This window comes from Belonocnema kinseyi, chromosome 6 (assembly GCF_010883055.1).
Source record: "Belonocnema kinseyi isolate 2016_QV_RU_SX_M_011 chromosome 6, B_treatae_v1, whole genome shotgun sequence".
NCBI classification, from domain to species: Eukaryota; Metazoa; Arthropoda; class Insecta; order Hymenoptera; family Cynipidae; genus Belonocnema; species Belonocnema kinseyi.
This window is the reverse complement of record NC_046662.1, coordinates 14,234,298-14,259,448: the sequence shown is the minus strand read 5'-3', so window position 1 is coordinate 14,259,448 and position 25,151 is coordinate 14,234,298. Positions and strand designations below refer to the sequence as shown.

The 25,151-nt window shown below is 22.4% G+C and overlaps 2 protein-coding genes across 2 annotated transcripts in view; one reads left to right on the top strand and one right to left on the bottom strand.

Moving 5' to 3' along the window:
- LOC117174668 (dnaJ homolog subfamily C member 7) overlaps positions 1 to 14,613 on the top strand; it is a 32,475-nt gene extending 17,862 nt beyond the window's left edge. Inside the window, exons 7-11 of the mRNA XM_033363960.1 lie at positions 3,458 to 3,622; positions 3,695 to 3,860; positions 3,950 to 4,096; positions 7,764 to 7,907; positions 14,398 to 14,613. Of these exons, the coding sequence (XP_033219851.1) occupies positions 3,458 to 3,622; positions 3,695 to 3,860; positions 3,950 to 4,096; positions 7,764 to 7,907; positions 14,398 to 14,483 (708 nt within the window). The 3' untranslated portion in view covers positions 14,484 to 14,613. The remainder of the gene's footprint in view (positions 1 to 3,457; positions 3,623 to 3,694; positions 3,861 to 3,949; positions 4,097 to 7,763; positions 7,908 to 14,397) is intronic.
- An 8,891-nt stretch (positions 14,614 to 23,504) lies between these two features.
- LOC117175273 lies at positions 23,505 to 24,740 on the bottom strand. Its single transcript, XM_033364981.1, has 2 exons — positions 24,308 to 24,740; positions 23,505 to 23,722 (listed from the first exon to the last, which is right to left on the bottom strand). The coding sequence occupies exons 1-2, from the start codon at positions 24,489 to 24,491 to the stop codon at positions 23,505 to 23,507; spliced, it is 402 nt and encodes a 133-aa protein (XP_033220872.1). The 5' UTR covers positions 24,492 to 24,740.
- Positions 24,741 to 25,151: the final 411 nt, after the last annotated feature.

Genomic DNA, 25,151 nt, shown 5'->3' with positions numbered 1-25,151 from the left:
TTCAAAAGGATATATTTTTAAGGTTTTTTTTTTAATTCAAAGGAATTTTCAAGAGCCACACAGTTTCGAAGGATTTTAAATATTCTAGGGTATTTTAACAGGTTTGAAAGAATCTTAAATAAATTGAAGTAATTTTCAGGTATTCGTAAGGATTTCAAGATTTCAGGGTGTTTTTTAGAACCTCCAAGGAATTTTCAGTAGCCTTAAAAAGTTTCAAAAGATTAGAAACATTTTAAGGTACTTTAAAAGGTTGGAAGGAATTTCTATTAGATTTCTATAAATGTATGGTATCTAAAAGGATTAAAAAATTTTACGGTATTTAAAAAAATTCAAAATGATATATTTCTAGGGTAGTTTTAAAACTTCCAAGGAATTTTCAAGAATTTAAAAAAGTTTAAAGAGATTTTAAAAGTCTTGAAAGAATTAGAAACATTGCAAGGTATTTTAAAAGATTCCAAAGAATCTTGAATAAATTTCAATAATTTTAAGGTATTCGCAAGGATTTTAAAGATTTTAGGGTATATTTTAAAGATTTTTAACAAGTTTCTAAGGATTATAAATATTTTAGCATATTATAAAAGTTTCCAAGTAATTTCTATTAGATTTCAATCCCAGGAATTTTTAGTAGCCTTAAAAAGTTTCAAAAGTTTAGAATAATTTTATGTTAGTGTATTTTGAAATATTGGAAGAAATTTTTATTAGATTTTAATAATTTCAAGGGATTCGAGAGGATTTAAAAAATGTACGGTATTTTTTTTTAATTCAAAAGGATATTTTTTAAAGATAGTTTGAAAAATTCCAAGGAATTTTCAAGAAATCAAAAAAGTTTTAAGAGATTTTAAAAGTTTTTCAACGATTGGAAATATTTCCAGGAATTGTCACTAGCCTTAAAAAGTTTCAAAAAAAAATGAATCATTTTAGGGTATTTTGAAAGAAGGGAAGGAATTTTTATTAGATTTTCATAATTTTAAGAGATTCAAAAGGATTTAAACAATTTTACGGTATTTTTAAAAATTCAAAAGGATATATTGTTAAGGTGTTTTTTTTTGGTTTAAATTCCAAGGAATTCTTAAGAGCCAAAAAGTTTCATAGGATTTTAAATATTTTAGGGTATTTTAAAATATTTCAAAGACATTTTTAATAGATTTCAATAATTTGATGCGATTCGAGAGGATTTAAAAAATGTTCGGTATTTTAAAAAATTCAAAAGTATATATTTTTAAGGTAATTTAAAAAATTTCAAGGAATTTTCAAGAGATTAAAAAAGTTTGAAGATTTTTTAAATGTCTTCAAAGGATTAGAAATACTGTAGTTTATTTTAAAAGATTTCAAAGAATCTTGAATAGATTTCAGTAATTTTAAGGTATTCGTAAAGATTATAAAGATTTTACGGCATTTTTCAAAACTTCCAAGAAATTTCAAAGAGCTTCAATAATTTTCAAAGGATTATAAACATTTTAGTATATTAGAAAAATTGAAATGAATTATTATTATATTTCAATCATTTTAAGATATTCGAATGGATTTTAAAGATTTTACGGTATTTTTTAAAACTTCCCAGGAATTTTCAGTAGCCTTAAATACTTTCAAAATATTAGAAATATTTTAGGGTATTTTAAAAGATTGGAAGGAATTTTTATTAGATTTCTATAATTTTAAGGTATTTGAAAGGATTTAAAAGATTTACGATATTTTTAAAGATTCAAAAGGATATATTTTTAAGGTAGTTTGAAAAATTCAAAGGAATTTTCAAGAGCCTAAAATAGTTTTAAGAGATTTTAAAAGACTTTAAACGATTATAAACATTTTAGGGTATTTTGAAAGATTGAAAGAAATTTTTATTAGATTTCCATAATTTTAAGGGATACGAAAGAATTATAAAAATTCAAAAAAAGTTTTTTTCAGGTAGTTTTAAAAATCCAAGGAATTTTCAAGAGCTTAAAAAAGTATTGAGAGATTTTAAAAGACTTCAAATGACTTCAAAGGATTAGAAATATTGTAGGGCATTTAAAAAGATTTCAAAGAATTTTGAATAAATTTCATTAATTTTAAGGTATTCGTAAGGATTATAGAGATTTTAGGATATTTTTTAAAATTTCCAAGAAATTTTAAAGAGCTTCAATAAGTTTCAAAGGATTATAAACATTTGAGGATATTAGAAAAATTCAAATGAATTATTATAATATTTCAATCATTTTAGGTTACTTTAAAATATTGGAACGAATTTTTATTAGATTTATATAATTTTAAAGGATTTAAAAAATGCATGATATTATTAAAAATTCAAAAGGATATACTTTTAAGCTTTTTTTTTTAATTCCAAGGAATTTTCAAGAGCCAAAAAGTTTCGAAGGATTTAAAATATTTTAAGGAATTTTAAAAGATTTCAAAGAATCTTTAATAGATTTCAATAATTTTAAGATATTTGTAAGGATTTTAAAGATTTCAGGGCATTTTTAAAAATTCAAAAGAATATTTTTTAAGGTAGTTTGAAAAATTCCAAGGAATTTTCAAGAGCTTAAAACAGTTTTAGGAGATTTTTAAAGACTTCAAAGGATTAGAAATATTGTAAGGTATTTTAAAAAATTTCAAAAAACCTTGAATAGATTTCAGTAATTTTAAGGTATTCGCAAAAATTATAAAGATTTTACGGCATTTTCCAAAACTTCCAAGTAATTTTTAGTAGCCTTAAAAAGTTTCAAAATATTTAAAACATTTTAGCTTACTTTAAAAGATTGGAAGGAATTTTTATTAGATTTCTGTAATTTTAAGTTATTTGAAAGGATTTAAAAATTGTATGATATTTTTAAAAATTCAAAAGGATATACTTTAAAGTTTTTTTTTTTTTTTTTTTTTTTTTTGAAAAATGCCAAGGAATTTTCAAGAGCCAAAAAGTTTCGAAGGATTTTAAATATTTTAAAGCTTTTTTAAAGTTTTTAAAGAATCTTTAATAGATTTCAATAATTTTAAGATATTCGTAAGGATTTTCAATATTTCAGGGTATTTTTAAAAATTCAAAAGAATATTTTTTAAGGTAGTTTGAAAAATTCCAAGGAATTTTCAAGAGCAAAAAAGTTTCGAAGGATTTTAAATATTTCAGGGTATTTTTAAAAATTCAAAATAATATTTTTTAAGGTAGTTTGAAAAATTCCAAGGAATTTTCAAGAGCTTAAAACAGTTTTAGGAGATTTTAAAAGACTTCAAAGGATTATAAATATAGTAATGTATTTTAAAAGATTCCAAAGAACCTTGTATAGATTTTAATCGTTTTAAGATATTCGAAAGGATTTTAAAGATTTAGGGTATTTTTTAGAACTTCCAAGTAATTTTCACTAGCCTTAAAAAGTTTCAATATATATTAAAACTATTTTAGGGTACTCTAAAAACTTTTAACCAAAAGAAATGAGAAGAAGGGCAGGAAAATGATTGTTATTTGTGAATAAATTTCTCTTTCTAGAAAGCAAAATCTTTGAAGCTAAAGAAAGAGGAGGGAAATGTGGCATTCAAAGCGGACCGCTTTGAAGAAGCTTACAATCTCTACACAGAAGCTTTGCTTCTTGATCCACACAATGGAATGGCAAATGCAAAATTGCATTTTAACAAAGCCACAGTCGCTGCAAAGGTACTTTTTTTTTTTTAATCCAGTATCTTAAAATCTGGAATCTCTTTAAATAATCTTGGGTATTTTAAACAGCTTGGTAGGCTCAACGAGTCAATAACAGAATGCACAGAAGCATTGAGATTAGACGAAAATTATTTAAAAGCTCTACTCAGAAGAGCACAGTGTTATATGGATCTCCAGGAATTCGAAGAAGCTGTGCGTGATTACGAGAAGGCGTACAAGATGAGCAAAACCCGAAGTAATTTCCCTCAAATTATTTATGATTAATTAATAATTAATAATCTTTTTAATGATTGGAAAAGCTCTAATTGTGGTTTTTCCTTCTAGACAACAAACGATTACTCTCGGAGGCTAAACTCGCTTTGAAGAAATCGCAAAGAAAAGATTATTATAAGATTCTCGGAATTGATAAGAATGCTTCTACCGACGATATCAAGAAAGCCTACAGAAAAAGAGCCATGGTTCACCACCCAGGTATAAAATTATTAATTTATTTTATTCCGATTATACAAATTTCAGACTTTACATACCCAAAATTTTCAACAAATAATCCATTTTTAAACAAACAGTTGAATTTAACATCAAATAGACGAATTTTTAACGAAATAGTTTGAATTTTCAACTTGAAAAATGATTTTTCAATCCAAAAGAACGGAATTTTTATTTAAAAAGACGAATTTTCAGCAAAATAGTCGAATTTTCGACCAAAAAATATGTATTTAAAAAAAATAATTAAATTTTTCACAAAGTAATTAAGTTTTTTGAATTTCTTACCTAAAAAGATCAATTATTCATCTCTTTAGATTGAAAATTTAACTTTTTTGCAGAGAATTTAATTGTTTGATTAAAAATTCAAGTGTTTTATTTAAAAGTCCTTTTTTTCGAAAATTCTACTGTTTTTATGAACATTTGACTCTTTGGATTGAAAATTCATCCGTTTTTAAAAAATCATTTTTCTTGATTGAAATTAAACTTTTTGAAAATACAACTGACCATGAATTTATTTTATGACCGGGAATTTTATAAATTTTTAGAATAAAAAATCCGTATAACTTTAATTTCAACCGTTTTTTAAATAAGTAGTTAAATTGCGTACATTTGAATTCAGAAAATTTAAAAATGCAGTTTTAAAGACTTAAATAATTATTAATTAGAAGCGTTTTAAATCGAAGAGTTTTGATAACATTTTTAGTTGATCAACTGTGAATATAAATTAATTAATGATTTTTAAAATTGAATTGTACTTTAAGATTTAATAAATAGATAATTCATTTAAAATCAGTAATTATAAATTTAATATTCAGAAATTTTTTAAAATAAACCTTGAACGTCACAATTTTATTGTTTTATTTAACAATAATTTGAAAAAACTTGAAATAACATGTTGATTTCTCAAGATAACGAAATAAAATTTCAAAGCAAATTTTTTTTTACAAAATTATAGTTGGAACGGGAATTTATCCAGAATAATAATAATAATAATAATAATAATAATGATAATAATTGTAATGGGATATTTTCGAGAGAAAAAAAATTATATTATGAATTGGAACAGGGAATTTTACAAAAAAATTGTAATTCTGAAATTCTAATTTTGAACAAAACAGTTGAATTTTCAAATAAAAAAGCTGAATTTTCAACAAAAAGTAAAATATTTAAATTTTCAGGCAAAAAAAATGATGAAAAAAAAACAAATTTTCAGTAAAACAGTTCAATTTTAAACAAAAAATATGAATGTTCAATTCAAAGGCTATATTTTTATTTAAAAAGACGTATTTCCTACAAATCAGATAAAAATCTTTTTGGATGAAAATTGAAATTTTTTGTTGGTCTTCTTAGAATGAAAATTCAAATATTTGGCAAAAAATTGAACTATTCTGTAGAAAATTAAATTTTTTATTGAAATTTTAACCATTTTATTCAAAAGTCTTCTTTTTAGTCGAAAATTGTAATTTTTTGTTGTTGAAAATACGTGAATTTTTTCTACCGGATATATTACAAATTTGTAGAAGAAAAATCTGTCCACGTTCGATTTTAATAGTTTTTAAATAATTCGTGGAATTGTTATGTTTTTTAATTATGCTATTATTTAGCTTACAATGCGCACTTCAACATTTTTTTATTTTAAAAATTTTCCATTTAAAACTTTTATTTCGAAGCTTACATTTTTAATTTAAATAATTTTAAAATGATTTCTTAAAGACTTGCACAAAGAAAAAATTAAAGTCTTTTATTTTGAAAATTTTGGATAAAAAACATTTTTATTTAATAAATAAACAAATTTTTTTTAATTTATCTGTACTTTAAGCAATAAAATGTGAACAAAAACGATTTGACAAAACGATTTTAAACCAGTTCAAAAATTAAGAATTTTCAGACTTTAACGTTAAAACTTAAACGGTTCCAATTTGAAAGTCTTAGTCAGTAAACAAATATGAACGTGTGACTGAACGTTTATGAAATATTTTCAACTTAAAAATAACTTCATAATTATACATTATTAATTAAAGAATTTTATTAAATTTAAAATATTGTTTCAGTCTAAATTATTCACTTAATAAACCAATAAAATTGGACATTTTTAATTTAAAAAAGATTAATTATTGAATTAGTTATTGATAAAAAATTATCATTCAAATTTTAGAAAGTTTTTTTCAAATTTTCTAGAATCTTTTTTGAAATGAAAAGTTATTTTTAATTTTCCTACGAAAAAATTCAATTAATTTTGACAGATTTTGAAATAAAATTTTGAAGCTTTCCAAGGATGTTTAAAGTATTTAAAAAGAAAATAATTGAATATATAATTTATGAAGTTTTCAGTTAAAAATATTTGAATTTTTCAATATTTGATGTTTCTAACTTAAAATTAATTAAATTTATATAATTTTGCAAATTTTAAAGTTCATTGATTGAACGTGGGTTTATATTTTTTTATACTGAAAAATGTTAGTACCTTCAATTTTATACGCGTAAATTATTGAGCATTTGAATAACAAAACTTTTAATTAAAAACTTTAAAATTTCAATTTCGAAATTTAAAAGTTCCACTTTGGGTGCTTTCATTTGAAGCTCAGTTTTTATTACATCAAGTGGAAAATTTTGTAATTTTAGTGTTCCATTTTTTAAATTTCATTGGTCTTCAACCAAAAAAATGAATCTTGACAAAAAGAGTTGAACTTTCAACCATATAGTTGATTTTTGTAACAACAATATTGTTTATCATCCAAAAAGATTAAATTTCTACCAAAAAGAAGTAACTAAAAAAAGATATTCAATCAAAAATGGAATAGTTAAATTTTCAACCAAAAAGGATTACTTTACACGAAGAAAGATGACTGTTCTATTCATAAAAATGAATTTTTAATCCAAAAGGATTTTTCAAAAAATGAAAAGGTTAAATTTGAAAAAAAAATTTATCCAATAATAAACAACGAATCTTGAAGAAAATAGTCCGATTTTTAAGCAAAGAGATGAGTTTTCAACTAAAATAATAAACTTTTTTAAAAAATGAATTTGTAACAAAGGAGTACAACTTTCAACCAATTAGTTAATTTTTCAACAAAGTGGTTGAATTTCCGTACAAAAAAGACTGAATTTCAACCAAGTTTTGGAATTTTCTATTTAAAAAACGAATGTTCAACGAAACAATTGAATTTTCGTCCAAAAAAGTTCACTTTTTAACAAAATAGTTGTAGTTTCAACAAAATAATCAAGTTTTGAACCAAGAAGATTAAATCTGAACCAAAAACAAGAAGAGACTTTTTGTCCGAAAAGAATTAACTTCATAAGTTTCGGTTTCTAATAATTCAGTTAGAATGCATGCGAAAATACTGAACAAAAAAAAAAAAACAAATTTTCAGTAAAACAGTTCAATTTTAAAACAAAAATATGAATGTTCAATTCAAAGACTAAATTTTTATTAAAAAGGACGCATTTTCTACAAATCAGTTCAAATTTTTTTGGTTGAAAATTGAAATTTTTTGTTGGTCTTCTTAGAATGAATGAAATGAAATTTGTTGAAAACAGGGGGCGAAAAGACGAATTATTTATTAAAAAAAGGTGGAATAAGGGAAAGAGTGTGAAATCTGAAATTTGATTAGAATTTTAAGAATTAATTTCATAGGATTGCATTAAATTTTAGATCGACATGCGAATGCTTCCGATGGAGAGAAGAAGGAGCAAGAGAAAAAATTCAAGGAAGTCGGCGAGGCTTATGGAATTTTATCTGATCCGAAAAAGCGATCCCGTTACGACAATGGCCATGATATCAATGACGATGCAGAAGGTAAGAATCATTCAAAAATAATCCTAAATCTTCTAAAAGTTTCGAAAATATTAAATTCAATTTAACTCACTTTAAATTTCTAACATTTCGAGAAAAAATACTGTATTTTCAACAAAAAAGATCAATTTTCAAACACAAAAACAGTCGATTTTTCAACAAAATAATTGAATGGTCAATAAATAAAAAAACGAATTTCAACAAAAATAGTTACATTTCAAACAAAAAGACGAATTTTTAACAAAAAAAGTTGAAGTTTCAACAAAGAAAGATTTTCAAGTCAAGAGAAAAAAAAATCAATTAAATAATTTAATTTTTAAGCTTAAAAATTCAATTTTTAGAAGAAAAATGGAATATTTAAATTTTTTGTTAAAAAGGTTATTTTTCAACAACAACAAAAACGAATTTTCAAGCAAACGCACATTTTCAACTGAAATTCCGAATCCAAGTAATAGAATTTTCAATAAAAAAATATGAATTCTTTCATGAAAAATGTAATAATTGATGTTCCTACGAAAAATCCTTTTTTTTCTTAACAAAATACAAGAAGGAAGTTCAATTTTCTATCAAAACAGAACATTTTTTCGGAAAATACATGAATTTTCAACTAAGAAAGATTTTTCAGAAATAAAAAAAATAATTTCAACCAAGCAGTTGATTTTTTAAGGCAAAAGGATGAATTTTCAAACAAAAAGGTGACACACTTTTAAAACAAAAATGAAATATTGAAATTTTAAATTAAAAAATAATCCGCCTCCACCTTAAAAAATGAATTTTCAATCAAATGAATGAATTTTTAACTAAAATTTTTAATTTTTGAGAGAAAAGAAGAATTTTCAAGCCCAAAAGATTAATTTTCTAACCAAAAAAGACACATTCGCAACCAAATAGTTGCATTTTTAAATAAAAAAGATACATTTTTTGTAAGAATGGAATAGTTAAATTTTTATTTGAAAAAATTAATTTTAAACAAAAAAAAAGCATTTTCCACTAAAAAGTATAATTTCTTCAACCAATAAGATTAATTTAATACAAAAAAGGATGAATCTTCAAATAAAAAAAAATAAATTTCCAGCTGAAAAATAAGATACTTTTATTTTCAGTTTAAAAAATTTATTTTTGATCCAAAAAAATGTTATCATTAAATACATGAATTTTTAACAAAATTGTTAAATTTTCATTAAAAAAAATATACATTCTTAAAACAAAAATGGAATATTGAAGTTTTCATTTAAAAGATAATTTATTTAATGTATATTTATTTTAAATCAGAAACAGTGCAATTTAACAAAATAAGACTTTCATTTTTAACTAACAATAGAACAGTTAAAATGTTATTAAAAAAAATAATTTTTTACCAATAAAACGAATTTTCAACTAAACAATATAAATGTTTAACTAAAAAAAATCAACTGAAAATAATTTTTTTTTGAATTTTCAGTTTAAAAAATTAATTAAAAAAATGTAATTATAAAATACATGAATTTTCAACCCAATATTCAAATTTTTAATTTAAAAAGATATTTTTTTAAAAACAAAAATAGAATGTTGAAGTTTTAAGTTAAAAAATAATTTTCAACAAAAACAAACAAATATTTAACTAAATCAATTAATTTTTAACTAAAATTTTGAATTATCATTCAAAAAATAACTTTTTACAAACTAATTCAACTTTCAATATTATAAACAGAATTTTCAACTGGAAAAAATAAATTTTCAACGAAAAATCTAATAATAATTTATATTTTAAACCAAAAGTATATTTATTTTAAATCAAAAACAGTACAATTTATCCAAATTCGTTGAAATTTAAACTAAGAAAGAAACAAATGAATTTTCTAGCAAAAAGGACATGAATTTCTAAATAAATAAGATTAATTTTCAACTAACAATGGAGCAGTTAAAATTTGATTAAAAAAATTAATTTTCACGAAGAAAATAGCTTTTACCAAACCAAAAAAAAATGAAGTTTCCAATAAAAAATATAAATTTTCAACCAAGAAGATTAATTTCCTATCGAAAATTGCGAATTTGCAACAAAAAAATAGTATATTTTGTGCTGAAAATTAAATAGTTTAATTTGCAGTTTAAGAAAAGGAATTTTTTTAACTAATAAAAGTTGTTTTGTCATAAAATACTTAAATTTTAAACCAAATAGTTATATTTTCAACTAAACTAGAATTTTCAACTGGAAAAGATAAATTCTTCACAACGAAAAATGTAATAATTGATATTTTAACCCAAAAAAATATTTATTTTAAATTTAAAACATTATAATTTCACCAATTAAGATTTTTTCAACTCAAACAAAAATATTTTGGTCAAGAAAAAATATAATTTTTTAATTTTCGTTACAAAAAAAAAAGAATTTTTAACGTTAAATTTTTATCAAGAAGTTAAATTTTCATCCATTCATACGGATTTCCATTGAAAAATTTTTTTCAGTCGATCACAAAAATGTTCAACCAATTTGTTGATTCTTCTGCAAAAAAGTTTAATTCTTAACTCGAAGATACGAATTTTTAACCAAAAATTTAGTTTTCTACAACGATAGTTAAATTTTCAACGAAATTCTAGGTTTTTTCCCGGTTTTTTTTGGTGAAGTCAAATTTTTCCATTTGCTATAGATGTAAAAAAATGAGCCATTTCATTTTTTTTTGTCCAACAATATTTAAAGAAAGGAGAGCCATAAATAAACAAATTCTTAATTTTTTTGCGAACACAAGTCGTTTTTGAAATCCTTAACATTTTTGTGAATTTTTTTAAAATCTGTGAATTCGTTGAAATCTTTTGAAGTATTTAAAATTTGGGTAAAATCTTGAAATGTTGATGAAATCTTTCGTATTAATTTAAAATAATTAAAACATTTGTAATCTCTATAAAATCTGTTGAAATTTTAGAAATCTAGTTTACTATAAACTTTTTAAAATCTTTGGAATGTTTTAAAAGTTTTAAAATCTTTGAAATCTTTGTGAAACCTTTTGAAATTGTTTCAAACTTTTTAAATCTTGGAAGTCCTCAAATTTTTGTGAAATCATGAAATTTATGTGAAATCTTCTGAAATCTTCTTAAATTCTTGTAAAATATTTTAAATCCTTGAAATCTTTAAAATCTTTTAAAGCTTTGTGAATTCTTTTTAAATCTTTTGAAATTTTTATGAAATGTTTGTGGAAGATTTTTTTAATCTTTGCTTGTGAAATCTTTTGTATTCATTTGATACCATTGAAATCTTCTCAAATTTGTTTAAATCTTTTGAAATAATTCAACATCTTTGAAATACTTTTCTGAAATCTTTCATATTCGGTTCAAATCATTAAAATTATTTCAAATCTTTGGGCTTCTTGTATTCTTTCGAAATCTTTATAAAAACATTTAAATTTTTGAGAAATTTTGACGACATCTTTTGTATTTATTTGAAATAATTAAAATATTTGTAATCTGTTTAAAATATTTAGAAATCTTACAAATCTAGTTTTTAAAAACCTTTTTAAAATCATTGGAAATGTTTAAAATTTTTGTGAAATCTTTGAAATCTGATGTGCACGCCTTTTTGAAATATTTGAAATCCTGACGATTCAAAATCTTTTTTTCTTAAATCTTTGAAACCCTTGAAATCTTTGTAAAATGTTAAAAATCCTTTTATCGTGAATTATGTTTTTAACATTAAAAATTTTCCATTTAAAATTTGTATTTCGAAGCTTACATTTTTAATTTAAAGAATTTTTAAATGCTTTCTTAAAGACTTGAACAAATAAAAAATTAAAGCCTTCGATGTTGAAAATTTGGGATAAAAAACATTTTTATTTAATAAATCAATAATTTTTTTAAATTTATCTGCACTATAATAAAAAGTGAAAGATAACGATTTGACAAAACATTAATTTAAACAAAATTTAAACATTAAACAAATGTGAAAATGTGACTGAAATTTTATAAACTATTTTCAACATAAAAATAAGTTCATAATAATATATTCTCAATTAAAGGATCTTATTACATTTAAAATATTGTTTCAGTCTAAAATATTCAATTCTTAACCCATTCAATTTGAAATTTTTGATTAAAAAAAATATTAATTATTGAATATTTAGCAATATTTAAATTTTTATTGAGGACAATTAAATTGAACGTTACAGTTTTAATTGTTGTTTTTATGAAAAATGACTAATTTGTAAGTGAAAATTTTAAATTTTGATGTATAATTTACAAATGAACATTTGTAGAAAAAAATTGAGTAATTTTAAAAAATATTTAGGAGTTTTAAAAAGATTAAAAATTATCATGCAAATTTGAGAAAGTTTTCTTAAAATCTTCTAGAGTCTTTTTTGAAAATTTGATTTAAATCTTTGAAAAAGTTTTTAAATATTCTTTTAAAATAATTTTTCAAAATGAAAAATTATTTTTCATTTTCCTATGAATCTTAAGAAAATGTTTTTATTTTTTTGAAGCCTTTTACAGTGCTTTAAAAGAATCTACTTTTTTGTTTAAAATATGCGAAAATTTACATTTTGTTTTATATTAGGCTATCATTTTGGTTGAAAATTTAATGTTTTTTTTTCATAAAATTTCGTCCTTTTGGATTGAAAATTCAACCATTTGGCAAAAATTTGAACCATTCTGTAGAAAATTAAATTTTTTGTTGAAAATTCAACTATTTTATTCAAAATTCTTCTTTTTAGTCGAAAATTGTAATGTTTTGTTGCTGAAAATGCGTCCTTTTGAATCCTTTTTTAACAAAATAGTTGATTTTACAACTAACATAATTAATCTTCAACCAGAAAAAAAATAATAATAAACGTTTCATAAAAAAAAAAATTTTCAATCCGAAATGAATTTTCAACAAAAGTGTTCAACTTAGAACAAAACAGAGAATTTTCAACAAAATAGTCCAATTTTAAACCAAAGAGATGAATTTTCATTTAAAATTTGGTTAATTTTGATGTATAATTTACAAATGAACATTTGTAGAAAAAATTTGAGTAGTTTTAAGAGATATTTAGGAGTTTTAAAAAGATAAAAAATTATCATGTAAATTTTAGAAAGTTTTCTTAAAATCTTCTAGAATCTTTTTTGAAAGTTTTGTTAAAATTTTTTTTTAAAACTTTTGAAATATTCTCTTAAAATAATTTTTTTTAATGAAAAATTATTTTTAATTTTCCTAGAAATCCTAAGAAAATGTTTTTATTCTTTTGAAGCTTTTCACAATTCTTGAGAATCTAATTTTTTTGTTTAAAACCTGCGAATATCGACATTTTGTTTTATATTAGGCTATCATTTCAAGTTTTTCATTAAGTTTGAATCTTTTCGAAACTTCTTCATATCTCTTAAAATTACTCAAATTTGGCCTACAAATAATAAATGTTCAATTGTTATTTATACATACAATTGTAAAGAAATTTTCTAACATTTGCAGTATTTTCTGAAAATTGTAGAAAAAATTCAATTAATTTTGACAGATATTTAGAACTTTTGAAAAAATTTCCAAAATAATTTTAAATTTAATCAACTTCTAGATTTCTCAAGATTTTGAAATAAAATTTTAAAGCTTTCCAAGGATGTTTAAACTATTTAAAAAGAAAATAATTAATTATAGAAGTGTTCAGTTAGAAATTATGCAATTTTATAATATTTAATGTTTCTAGCTTAAAATTCCTTAAAATTATATAATTTTGAAAATTTTAAAGTTCATTGATTGATTTTTAATTTAGAGTATTGAAAACGAAAACGTGGATTTATATTTTCTTATATTCAAAAATGTTAGTATCTTCAATTTTATACGCTTAAATTATTGAGTTCCACTTTGAGTTTCACAGCAATTTCACAAATGTTTCAAAACTTTCAAAATATTAAAAGGATTTTTAATGTTTTAAAAAAGGGACAGTACACCAGATTTTAAAGAGTTTGAAACATTTCGAAGATTTAAAACGAGTTAAAAAAGGTTTCAAAACAATTTAGAAGATTTGAAAAGATCTCGTTATGATTTTAAATAATTCAATGATTTCGACGAATTAAAAATATTTAAGAAAAATTTCGCAAATATTTCAAAAGATTTGACAAATATTTAAAAGATTTAACAAAAATTTTTCCAAAGATTTCGTTCAGTTAAAAAATAATCTTTTTTAGTCGAAAACTTATATTTTTCAATTGATAAAGTGTACAAAAAATGCCTAGAAATTTCTTTATTTATTTTGTAATGAGTAAAAGATGAACTATATCTTCGTAAATAAAAAAATGTTCAGCTACAAGATTTCTTCTAAACGAAGTGTTTCTTTCATAATCGACTAAAAGATTTAAATTTCTTTTTACAGTTGAATAAAACAACTGTTTTAAAAGAAAACAAATTTAATTCAAAGTTTTCACTGTAGCTGGACACCCTTTAGAAAAACATTGAAATTGATTTAGAATATTTGAAAAATATTATTTTGTAAAACTGTAAATTGCGCGTTAAAAAAAAAGGAAAGGTAAGCTTATAAATTTGAAATGATTTTTACAGAAATGGACCAGAATGCGATGTTCCACGCCTTCTTCTCTCAAAACTCTGGAGCATTCCCGGGCGGTTTTGCTTATCAATTTGTCTAAGCCTCTCTCGTACCTTTGGCGAGCGAATCGCAATGCAATCACAGTGTGTATACCAGTCGATCAGTCTTTTTTTCTTTCGCCTCAATTGCGGCGGAATAACACTACAAATAAAAAAAGGTTGTTCGCGTGCGTCTCAATATTTCTCGAAACTGATATAATTGATAAAAGACTTCTATAAGTAATAATAATAATAATAATAATAATAATTATAATAATGTAATGTATCAATTATTGCTGAACGTATCTCTGTGAAAACGTAGCGGTAAGACAATTTATACAACGTAGATTATACTTCTAGAGCTAAACTGACTGCGAAGAATTAATTGTTAATTCTCTTTTAAGCAACTTCTTTACTCGTAATTCACAATCTCTCTCTCTCTTTCTCTCTTTTTTCAGGGTGTCTAGCATTTAAAGAAAAATAACGATAATGCCATGGAAGTTATGATTGTACAGATTCGAAATTTAATAATTTGGAATCAATTTTTTTAAAAAGGGTTTTCACTCGCAGGCAAGTTTAGTTCCTTCGGTAGTTGGGAGTTGAAATTGGAATTAGAATGTACAAAAAGGGTATTCTTTTTAACGATCTTGGCTTTTTTTTGCGCTAATTTTCGTTTTTATCAGTTTTATTTAACGGTTAATTTTCACAGGCATGATAAAGTGAAATTGAATCGTTTAGAATTTGCTAGACACCCTGCTTCGGCATTATTGCGTTCATTTAACGTAGATTCTTATTATTTAATACCAGATGTTATGAAACTTTGTGAAGCATCATTGAAATAAAACCCGTTGACACTTGACCCAATTTTTTCAGATTTCGTATCCTTAAAAATACGGAAATAAATTTTTTTTAAATAAAATTTAGGCAGATAGCATATTTAATTTATTATCTGAAGCTTGAGATTTCAAGTCGAATTATATTGCGTTTTCAAACAAAAAAGGATTGATTTTCTACCAGAAGAAATGAATTTTCAACAAATAGTTGAATCAAAACTTTTTTTCTTTTACCAAAAAGTTCAATTTACAGCTAAATATTTGAACTTTCAAACAAAAAGGACGAACTGAAAAAAGTAGTTAAGTTTTTAATTAATTTGATTTTAATAAAATTTCAAAAAAGTAACTAAATTTGAACATAATTGTCAAATATTTAACTTAATAGTTGAATTATTAATACAAAATATTAATTCTTAACACCAAAATAATTAAATTTTTCATTAAAAAGGCGAATTTTCTACAAAAGAGTTGAATTTTTGTTAATTTTCACGAAAAGGGACAAACTTTTAATGTAATTGTTTAATTTTCAACAAAATAATTTAATTTTTACCAAATATTTAGATTTTCAACGACTACATTGGAGAACTTTCATAAAAAAGGGACAAATTTGAGACATAATTATTTATTTTTTAACAAAATAGTTCAATCTTGAACCGAATATTTGAATTTTCTATAAAATAATTCAACTATTAATTACATAGGCAAATTTTCTACAAATGAGTTGAATTTTTAAAACCAGGAACATTTTCCAACCAAGAAAGAAAAAAATGTTAACCAACTTGTTGAATTCTCTAAAATAATTGAATTTTTAACATCTAATTTGTCGAACTTTCATGAAAAGGGACAAACTTTCAATATAATTGTTTAATTTTTAACAAAATATTTGAATTTTCAACATGATTGTTAGATATTTAAGCAAATAGTTTAATTTTCCAAAAAATAATTAAATTTTAAATATAATTGTTAAATTATCAACCGAATGGTTAAATTTTAAATAAAAAATATGAATTTTCAACAAAAAATGTAGTAGTCAACTTTTAAATAAAAAAATTAAATTTTGAACAAAAAACAATTGAATTCTACCAAAAAACGCGAATTTTCAACAAAACAGTTAAATTTCTGACTAAAAAGACGACCATAAATAAAATGATTGAATTTTCAGTAAAATAATTAAAGTTTTATTTAAAAAGACGAATTTTCTAGAAGTGAGCTGAATTTTCAAACAAAGAATATTTATCCGTGAAGAAAAAAATATGTTAATCAACTTGTTGAATTCTCTGGTCAAAAATACGAATTTTCCAACAAAAATTCTCACAAAATAGTTGAATCCTCAACCAAAAATACTAAGTTTTAGCCAAAAAATTTCATTTTTAATCAAACGGATAAAGTTTCTGCCGAAATTCATGAGCTTTCAACTAGAAGAAAATCAATTTTTTTAAACAAAAAATAGAATAGTTGTATTTTAATTAAATTTTTTTTTTAATTTTGAACAAAATAATTAAATTTTGTACAAATAAATTAATTTTCAACATGTAAATTGTTGAATTTTCATGCAAAAGAAATAAATTTTATACATAATTGTCCAATTTTTAACAGAGTAGTTTAATTTTCAATAAAACAGGAATTCTCAATAAAAAATATAATCTATAATATTTAAATCACAAAATATTTTACTTTGAAATCACACAGTTAAGTTGTACAAAAAAAAGAAGAAATTAAAAAAACAGGTGATTTCTGACTAAAAATGACGAATATAAAAAAATGTATTAAATTTTCAACAAAATAATTTTTAACCACGACGAATTTTTAACAAGAGTTACATTTTCAATAAAAAAAAAAAAAGAATTCCCATAAAAAATTTAATTAATTAATATATCAAGCAAAAAAGATTTTAATTTTTAATTAAAATTAGGTAAATTCTACCAAATAAGACGAATTTTCAACATAACAGTTGAATTTTCAATCAAATAGTTGACCCTCATTTTTATTTTTTATTTTTTTAATTCCAATTTTCGAATAGAATTTTAATAAATTATAATTTAATGAATTTTATTTAAATAAAGTTTTAACAACTAAATTATGTAACTTTCATGAAAAAGAAACAAATATGTAACATAATTGTTTATTTTTTAACAAAATAGTTTAATTTTGAACAAATTAAAATTAAGAAATTAAATAATAATTAAATTTTTAACCGAATGTTTGAATTTTTAATTAAAAAATATGAATTTTCAACAAAAAATGTAGTCGTCGACATTTCAACTTAACAAAATTTAATTTTGAACAAAAAACAGTTGAATTCTAACAAGAAACGCGAATTTCAAACCAAAAAGTTAAATTTTTAACTAAGAAGGATGATTATAATTGAAATGGTTGAATTTCCAACAAAATAATTAAACTTCTAACGAAAAAGACGAATTTTCTACAAAAGAAATAAATTTTCAAACAAGGACCATTTTCCGTCAAAAAATATGAGTTTTGGATTTTAAAAAAATTAATTAAAATTATTAAATAGAATTTCAATAAATTTCAATTTACTTTAATAAAATTTCAACAAAATACTAATTGAACTCTTAACCAAACAGAGTCTTTAATTCTGAACCAATAATATAATATTTGACTTCTGAATTCAAAAGAATTAACTTTTAACTAAAAATAGTTGGCCTTTCTTATTGATTTTAATTAATTAATTCATTATTAGCGCAATTATGTGTAAAATGACAAGTATTTTTTAAAACCTTTTAACAAAATAGTAGAATTTTCAAAAAAATTGTTTAATTTTTACTACCAAATATTTGAATTTTCAACAACTAAATTGTAGGACTTTTATGAAACAGGGACAAATTTTCAACATAATTGTTTATTTTTTAACAAAAGAGTGAAATTTTCAACAAAATAATTTTTTTTAGAATAGTTGAATTTTCCACTAAAAAGAATGACTATAAATAAAATGGTTGAATTTTTAACAAAATAATTTAACTTTTTAATAAAAAAAATGAATTTTCTCAAAAAGAATTGAAATTTCAAACATGGAAATTTCCCGTCAAGAAAGAAAAAAATGTCCCGAATTTTAAACATAAATAATGCATCTTCAAACAAAAAATGATTTATTTTTTACAAATTAGTTCAACTTTCAACCAAGTACTATAGATGAATTTTAAACCAAAAAATATAAATTCTTAATAAAATAGTTCAATCTGCAAAAAAAAAAGAGTAATTTTAAACCAAACAGTTAATTTTACTTAGATTTTTCTTATTTACTACCATTACTACCAATGGAAATTAATTTTTTTAAATAAAATTAAACGTAGATAGCATATTTAATTTAACAGGAAAAGTTTAAGATTTCAGGTCAAAATATATTGCGTTTTCAAAAAAAAAAAAAAATTTTATTTTTTCAAACAAAAAAAGGTTGATTTTCTACTAAAAGAAATTAATTTTCAACCAAATAGTTGAATTAAAAAACTTGTTAACCAAAAAGTTACATTTACAGACAAATATTTGAATTTTCAAACAAAAAGGACGACCTGAACAAAAATAGTCAACTTTTTAATGAATTTAATTTTAATAAAATTTCAAGAAAATAATTAAGTTTCAATATAATTGTCAAATATTTAACTGAATAGTTGAATTATTAATTCGTAACAATAAATATAGTAGTCGAGATTTCAAACAAAACAAAATTTAATTTCGAACGAAAAACATGTGAATTGCAACATAAACGCAAATTTGAACAAAAAAGTTAAATTTCGACTAAAAAGGATGACCATAAATAAAATGCTTAATTTCTCACCAAAATGATTAAATTTTTAATTGAAAAGGCGAATTTTCTACAAAAGAGTCGAATTTTTCAACAATGAAAATTTTCCCTTTAAGAAAGAAGAAAATGCCTAATAACTTTTTGAATTCTTCAGTCAAAAAGATAAATTTTCAATTTAAAACGACGAATTTCAATAGTAAATAATGCATCTTCAACCAAGAAATTTTTTTTTTTTTACAAATTAGTTCAATTAAACTTTGACAGATTTCGTATTCCAAAAATTACGGAAATTCATTTAAATAAAATTTATGCATAGATACCATACTTAATTAAAAAAAGATTGACTTTCTACTAAAAGAAATTAATTTTCAACGAAATAGTTGAATTCAACATTTTTTTAAACCAAAAAGTTGCATTTACAAATAATATTTAAACATTCAAACAAAAAGGACGAAAATAAAAAAAAATAATTAAATTTTTAAGCGCATAGTTGAATTTTAAAGCAAAAAATATGAGTTTTGGATTAAAAAAAAAATAATGTAAATTTTTCAATCGAATTTTAATCAATTTTAATTTAATTTAATAAAATTTCAACAAAATACTAATTGAATTTTTCAACAAATAGTAGAATTAAAAAAGAGAGTTTAATTTTGATTTAACTTAAAACGACAAATTCCTAACGAAAAAGTGTCACAGTTTATATTTCAATAAAAAAAGAATAAAATGTATATCACTAGAAAAAAATAATTTAAAAATCAAACCGATGAATTTCCAAGAAATAAAGATTTTTACTCAAAAAGGAAATAAAATTGTATCTAAATTATTGAACCTTTAAGCCAGAAAATACATTTTCTCTTCGAAAATTGAATTTTCAAACAAAAAATATGACTTTTCAGCAAAAAATTAATTTTCTACGAAACTGATTCATTTGTATCCAACAAAAATGAAATTTAAAACTAAAATTTTATTGTTTTAACACAAAAGGCGAATTTTCAACTAAAAAAGATCGATCTTAAAAAAACAGAAAAGTTTATTTTCAGTTGAAAAATGAATTTTATACAAAACAAAAACGAAACAAGAACTAAATTGTTGAATTTTGTACCGAATAGTTGCATTTTTATCAAAAATCAGATGAAATTTCTCTTAAAGAAGAAGAATTTTTAATTACAAAATAAAGAGTTGAGTTTTCATCCAAAAAAGATTCCAGTTGACTGCAAAATTGAAACTTGATTTTTTAACAAAAAATAAGTTTCAACGCAAGAAATGGAATTTTTCAACCATAAAGGATGAATTATAAAAAAATTTTAATTCTCTAACAAATAGTTTAATTTTCATAAAAAAAATTAATTTTGTATCAAAACAGATGAATTTGTAATAAAAAAAGACCAATTTTTTTATAAATGGAACTTTCATCCAGAAAAGATTTCAGTTCATCTTTCAACTCCAAAATATAAATTTTGAATAAAAAGTAAATTTTTTACAAAATATTATCACTTTTTAATAAAATTTGTGAAAGTTGTACATTTTAAAATCAAAAAGACAAACTTTAAAAAAAAAAGAGTTGAATTTTCAACCGAAAAGTTACATTTTTATTTTTAAAAAAATGATGGAATTTTTCCTAAAACAGATAAATTAAACAAAAACAAATCTTTTAAAAATTAAATTTCCATCCAAAGAAGATTCCAGTTTACTTTCTAGAACCAAAATATCAAAATAAGATTTTTAAATAATTTGCAACCAATTTGCATGTCTTTTTAAAGAAATGTACTAAATCGAAATTTTAATCAAACTATTTTGATTAGGGATCCTTCAATTCAAAATAAAATTCTTTAATTTTAAATGATTTGAATTAGAAATGATAAAATTTCAACTCCTTTCTAATACAATTGTCCGTTTAAAAAAATTCTAGTCTGAAAATTTTCAATTGGAAACGGCTTTAATTCGAAATAATACAGTTTTAATGACTTTGAATTTTAAATAATCGAAATTTCAAAATTGTATTTGGAATTTTTTTCATTTTTAACGTTTTGTACCTGTTGTATTTTCGAATTTTGCTTAAAATCTTAAATCATTGAAATCGCGATTCTTCTATTTAAAATAAAATTGTTTCATTTTATAAGCTTTACATTATACCAAATTTTGTATTTAATTTTTAATAAAAAAACGTTGAATTCTACCAAAAAACGCGAATTTTCAACAAAGCAATTAAATTTCCGACTAAAAGGGATGAATATAAATAAAATTATTGAATTTTCAGCAAAATAATTAAATTTTTAACTAAAAAGACGAATTTTCTACAAATAAGTTGAATTTTCAAACAAGGACAGATTTTCCCCTAAAAATTGCATTTTTAACCAAACGGATGAATTTTCTACAAAAATTTATGAGCTTTCAACTAGATGAAATCAATTTTTTTAACAAAAAATAGAATAGTTACATTTTCATTAAAAATTGTGTTTTTTTTTTAATTTTTAACAAATTAGTTAAATTTTCAACCATCAAAATGAATTTTCAATTAAAATGGTGAATTTTAAAACAATTAATTTTTACAAAAAGAGTTTAAAATTCAACCAGATAGTTTAATTTTAAACCAAATAGATTACTTTTCATCAAAAAGAAAAAAGTCGACGAATTTTTAAATAAATATATAAAACTTTAACCGTTTTAAACAAAATAATTTAATTTTTTTCCAAATAATTTAATTTTCAACAAATAAATTGTTGAATTTTCATGCAAAAGAAACATGAATTCTCAATAAAAAATATAATAGATAATATTTACACCGAAAAATATTTTACTTTGAAATCACACAGTTAAGTTTTACAAAAAAAAAGAAACTAAAAAAACAGCTGAATTTCCGAATAAAAATGATGAATATAAAAAAATGTATTGAATTTTCAACAAACTAATTTTCAATCACGGTGCATTTTCAACAAGAGGTACATTTTCAATAAAAAAAAAGAATTATCAATAAAAAATGAAATTAGTTGATGTATCAAGCAAAAAAGATTTTAATTTTGAATTAAAATCAGGTAAATTCTACCAAATAAGGCGAATTTTCAATATAACAGTTGAATTTTTAACTTAAAAATATATCATTCACAAAAAAAATTATTAAATTATTAACAAGTATACAATTTTCAACCAAGAAACATTTTTTAGGCAAGAAAGAGCAAAACAATTAAGCCAACTCGTTGAATTTTTCAGTCCAAAAGATAAATTAACAAACCAAAAATACGAAATTTAAACTTAAATTACGCATCTTCAACCAAAAAAGTGAATTTTTAACAAAGAAAACTTTCAACCAAGAAAGATGAATTCTCAACCAACAATGTAATATTTGATTTTTTAATTAAATTTTTATTTTAAATAAGAAACAGTTGATTTATATTAAAAAAAAGACTTATTTTCTCCTAAAAATTTGAATTTTTAACCAAAAGAATGAATTTCCAAACCAGAAGATTAATTTTTTAAAGAAAATACATGAACATTCAACGAGAAAAAATAAATTTTCCTAACAAAAAAAAAAGAAGTTACATTTTCAGTAAAAATAATCATTTTCAACAAGGAAAAAAAACTAATTTTCAGCAAAATAGTTAAATTTTCGAACAAAGAAATGAATTTTCAACAAAAAAGTTCAACATTCAACCAAATAGTTGAATTTTCAATCAAAAAAATTAATTTTCTACCAAAAGACGACTTTCAGCCAAACAGTTTAATTCGTTATTAAAAAAGATCAATTTTCAGTGGACAAAGAGAAAAAACCAAAAATCTTGTTGAATTTTTTAGCCAAAAAGATGAACTTTCAAACCAAAAATACGAATTTTAATCGTAATTGATGAATCTTCAACTAAAAATTTAATTTTTTTATAAATTATAGTTCAGTGCCCACAAAAAATGTAAGAGTTGAAATTTTAAACAGAATTGTTAATTTTAAATAAAAAAAGTTGCATTTTACCAAAAAGACAAATTTTCATCAAAGAAGATTAATTTTTTACCACTAGACGATTTTTCAATAAAATACGAGAATTCTCTACTACAAAAGATCAATTTTAAAACAAATAATAGAATAATTACATTTTCAGTTGAAAAAAAATTAATTCTCAACTAAAAAAAAAAATGAATTTTCAACCAAATTTTGCAACAAAACATATTGACCTGCAAAGATAATTTTTAACAAAAACAGATTAAATTTCTACGATAAAAGATATGTTATTGAAAAAGGACAAACTTGAACAAGAGTTGAATTATCAATAAAAAATAGAACAGTTAAATTTTCAGTAAGAAAAAAATTCAATTTAAAAAATTTAAATTTTCAGTAAGAAAAAAATTCATTTTTAACATTTTAACGAATCTTCAACAAACTTGCAAACAGTACATTAATTTAATTAATTACATTTTTTTATTGGGTTTTATTACTTAATTTCTCATTTAAGAGAAAAAGGAGAAAAATTAGATGTTTTTTTGGAAACAGGGTGAAAAGGAATTCTTTAAAAAAGGGGGGAATAGGAGAAAGAGCATAAAGTCCATTTTTTAAAATAAAATTTCCCCATATCGGAAATAATCTTTATTTTCCATTTCCATACAAAACATTTATCGGTGTTCCAATTTGCATTTAGATTCTTCACCGTAGAAGTCGGAGAATAAAAGTAGATCTTTGATTTCTTTCGTCCCGAGTTCAGGGTGGATCGTACTGAAGAAATTTGATCTGAAAAAGAGTATTTTGTTACCTTAATGCTTGAAATAACCATATTTTCAAGCTGGCGAAGCGAATGTCAAATTCTACATTAAAAAATTTTAGTTTCAGATTTAATTAATATCTTGGTTTATTAGTTTAATCAGGTCTTAACTAAAAAGTGTAAGAACATTAGAAAATTAAGACGTGTGGATACTCATTCATACAAAATATACAAGAATTTCCACCAATCCTGAAAATATTTTTTCAGTATTAAAATAAAAACAAAGATAAAAGTGATATTTAAAAGTAATACACAAATTTTCTTTCAAGGGAAACCTATACCCTATGTGATTTTGTTTTGATCAAACATCAGCGCGCGGAATTCGTAACCGAAACGTCCGGGTTCGATTCCTGCTGTCGGCCAATTTTTTTTTGTTTACTTTTTTTATGGCGTAGATTCCCCTTGTCAGAGTAAAAAAAAGAGGGATTCGTGGAAAGATTCTGCCTCGTTACATCATGCGATTCTGCAATCTGCACACCACTCTAGCTTCATTAGATAGAATTCAAAATTCAAATTCTCGACACTTAAAATTCAAACCACAGACTTCAGCTCACCTATAATTATGTTCACTCCAATCGACATCCAGCTAGCTAGCACTGTATCTTCCATAAATTTCCACTTCCAGTCTTCATCCAAATCCAAAGTCACAGTCTTCAAGCCCAGGATAAATCCAAAAATCCAAGCGCAACTCACAAGTTCTGCTTGCGAAGATCTTAGATTCTTACCCTCCACAAACATCCACCGAATTTTCCTTTTTTTCTATTTCTACTTTCATTTATTTCTTCTCTTTCTTTTACACATGACAAACTCGAAAACTGCTAGAAATTTTTATTTTTAATCAGGGTGCCTATACTCAAATTCTGGGGAAAAAATCGCTAAAATTTCCAGCTGTCTCAAGATTTTTCTAGCTATAAGTTTTCAAAGTATGGAGCTATTCAAGTAGTTTGCATTTTTTCAACAAAATAGTTTAAATTTCAACGAAAAAATAATACCTTTTCAACAAAAAATGGAATAATTGAACTTGTAGTTTAAAAAAACTTAATTGAAAAAAAATAATTTTTTTTTAAACAAAACAGTTAAATTTTGAAAACAGTGATTAATGTTCAACTAAAATGATGAAGCTGTAACTGTTACAGTTGCATTTGAAACCAAAAACAAGATTTTTTCAACTAAAATAGTTCAATTTTCAACCAAACAGTTGAATTTTCAGTTAAGGGCATGTGACACAGCTAAATACCTATATTACCGACCTCACTTTTTCGGTTCACTGAATGTTTTTTTGAACCTAAGAACTTCTTTTGTAAATAAGATATCGAGCTGAAACTTTGGAAGATTTATTAGAGTACAATAAAGTACGTTTAGGTACTGCATTTGGTAGGAACTTCACTGAAAATTATT

What these genes read in the sequence shown, in the direction of transcription:
- LOC117175273 (XM_033364981.1), bottom strand. Translation starts at nt 24,491, where the DNA reads ATGTTTGTGGAGGGTAAGAATCTAAGATCTTCGCAAGCAGAACTTGTG. An exon ending in TGGAGTGAACATAATTATAG is followed by an intron (nt 23,723 to 24,307) that starts GTGAGCTGAAGT and finishes ACTCTTTTTCAG; the next exon opens with ATCAAATTTCTTCAGTACGA.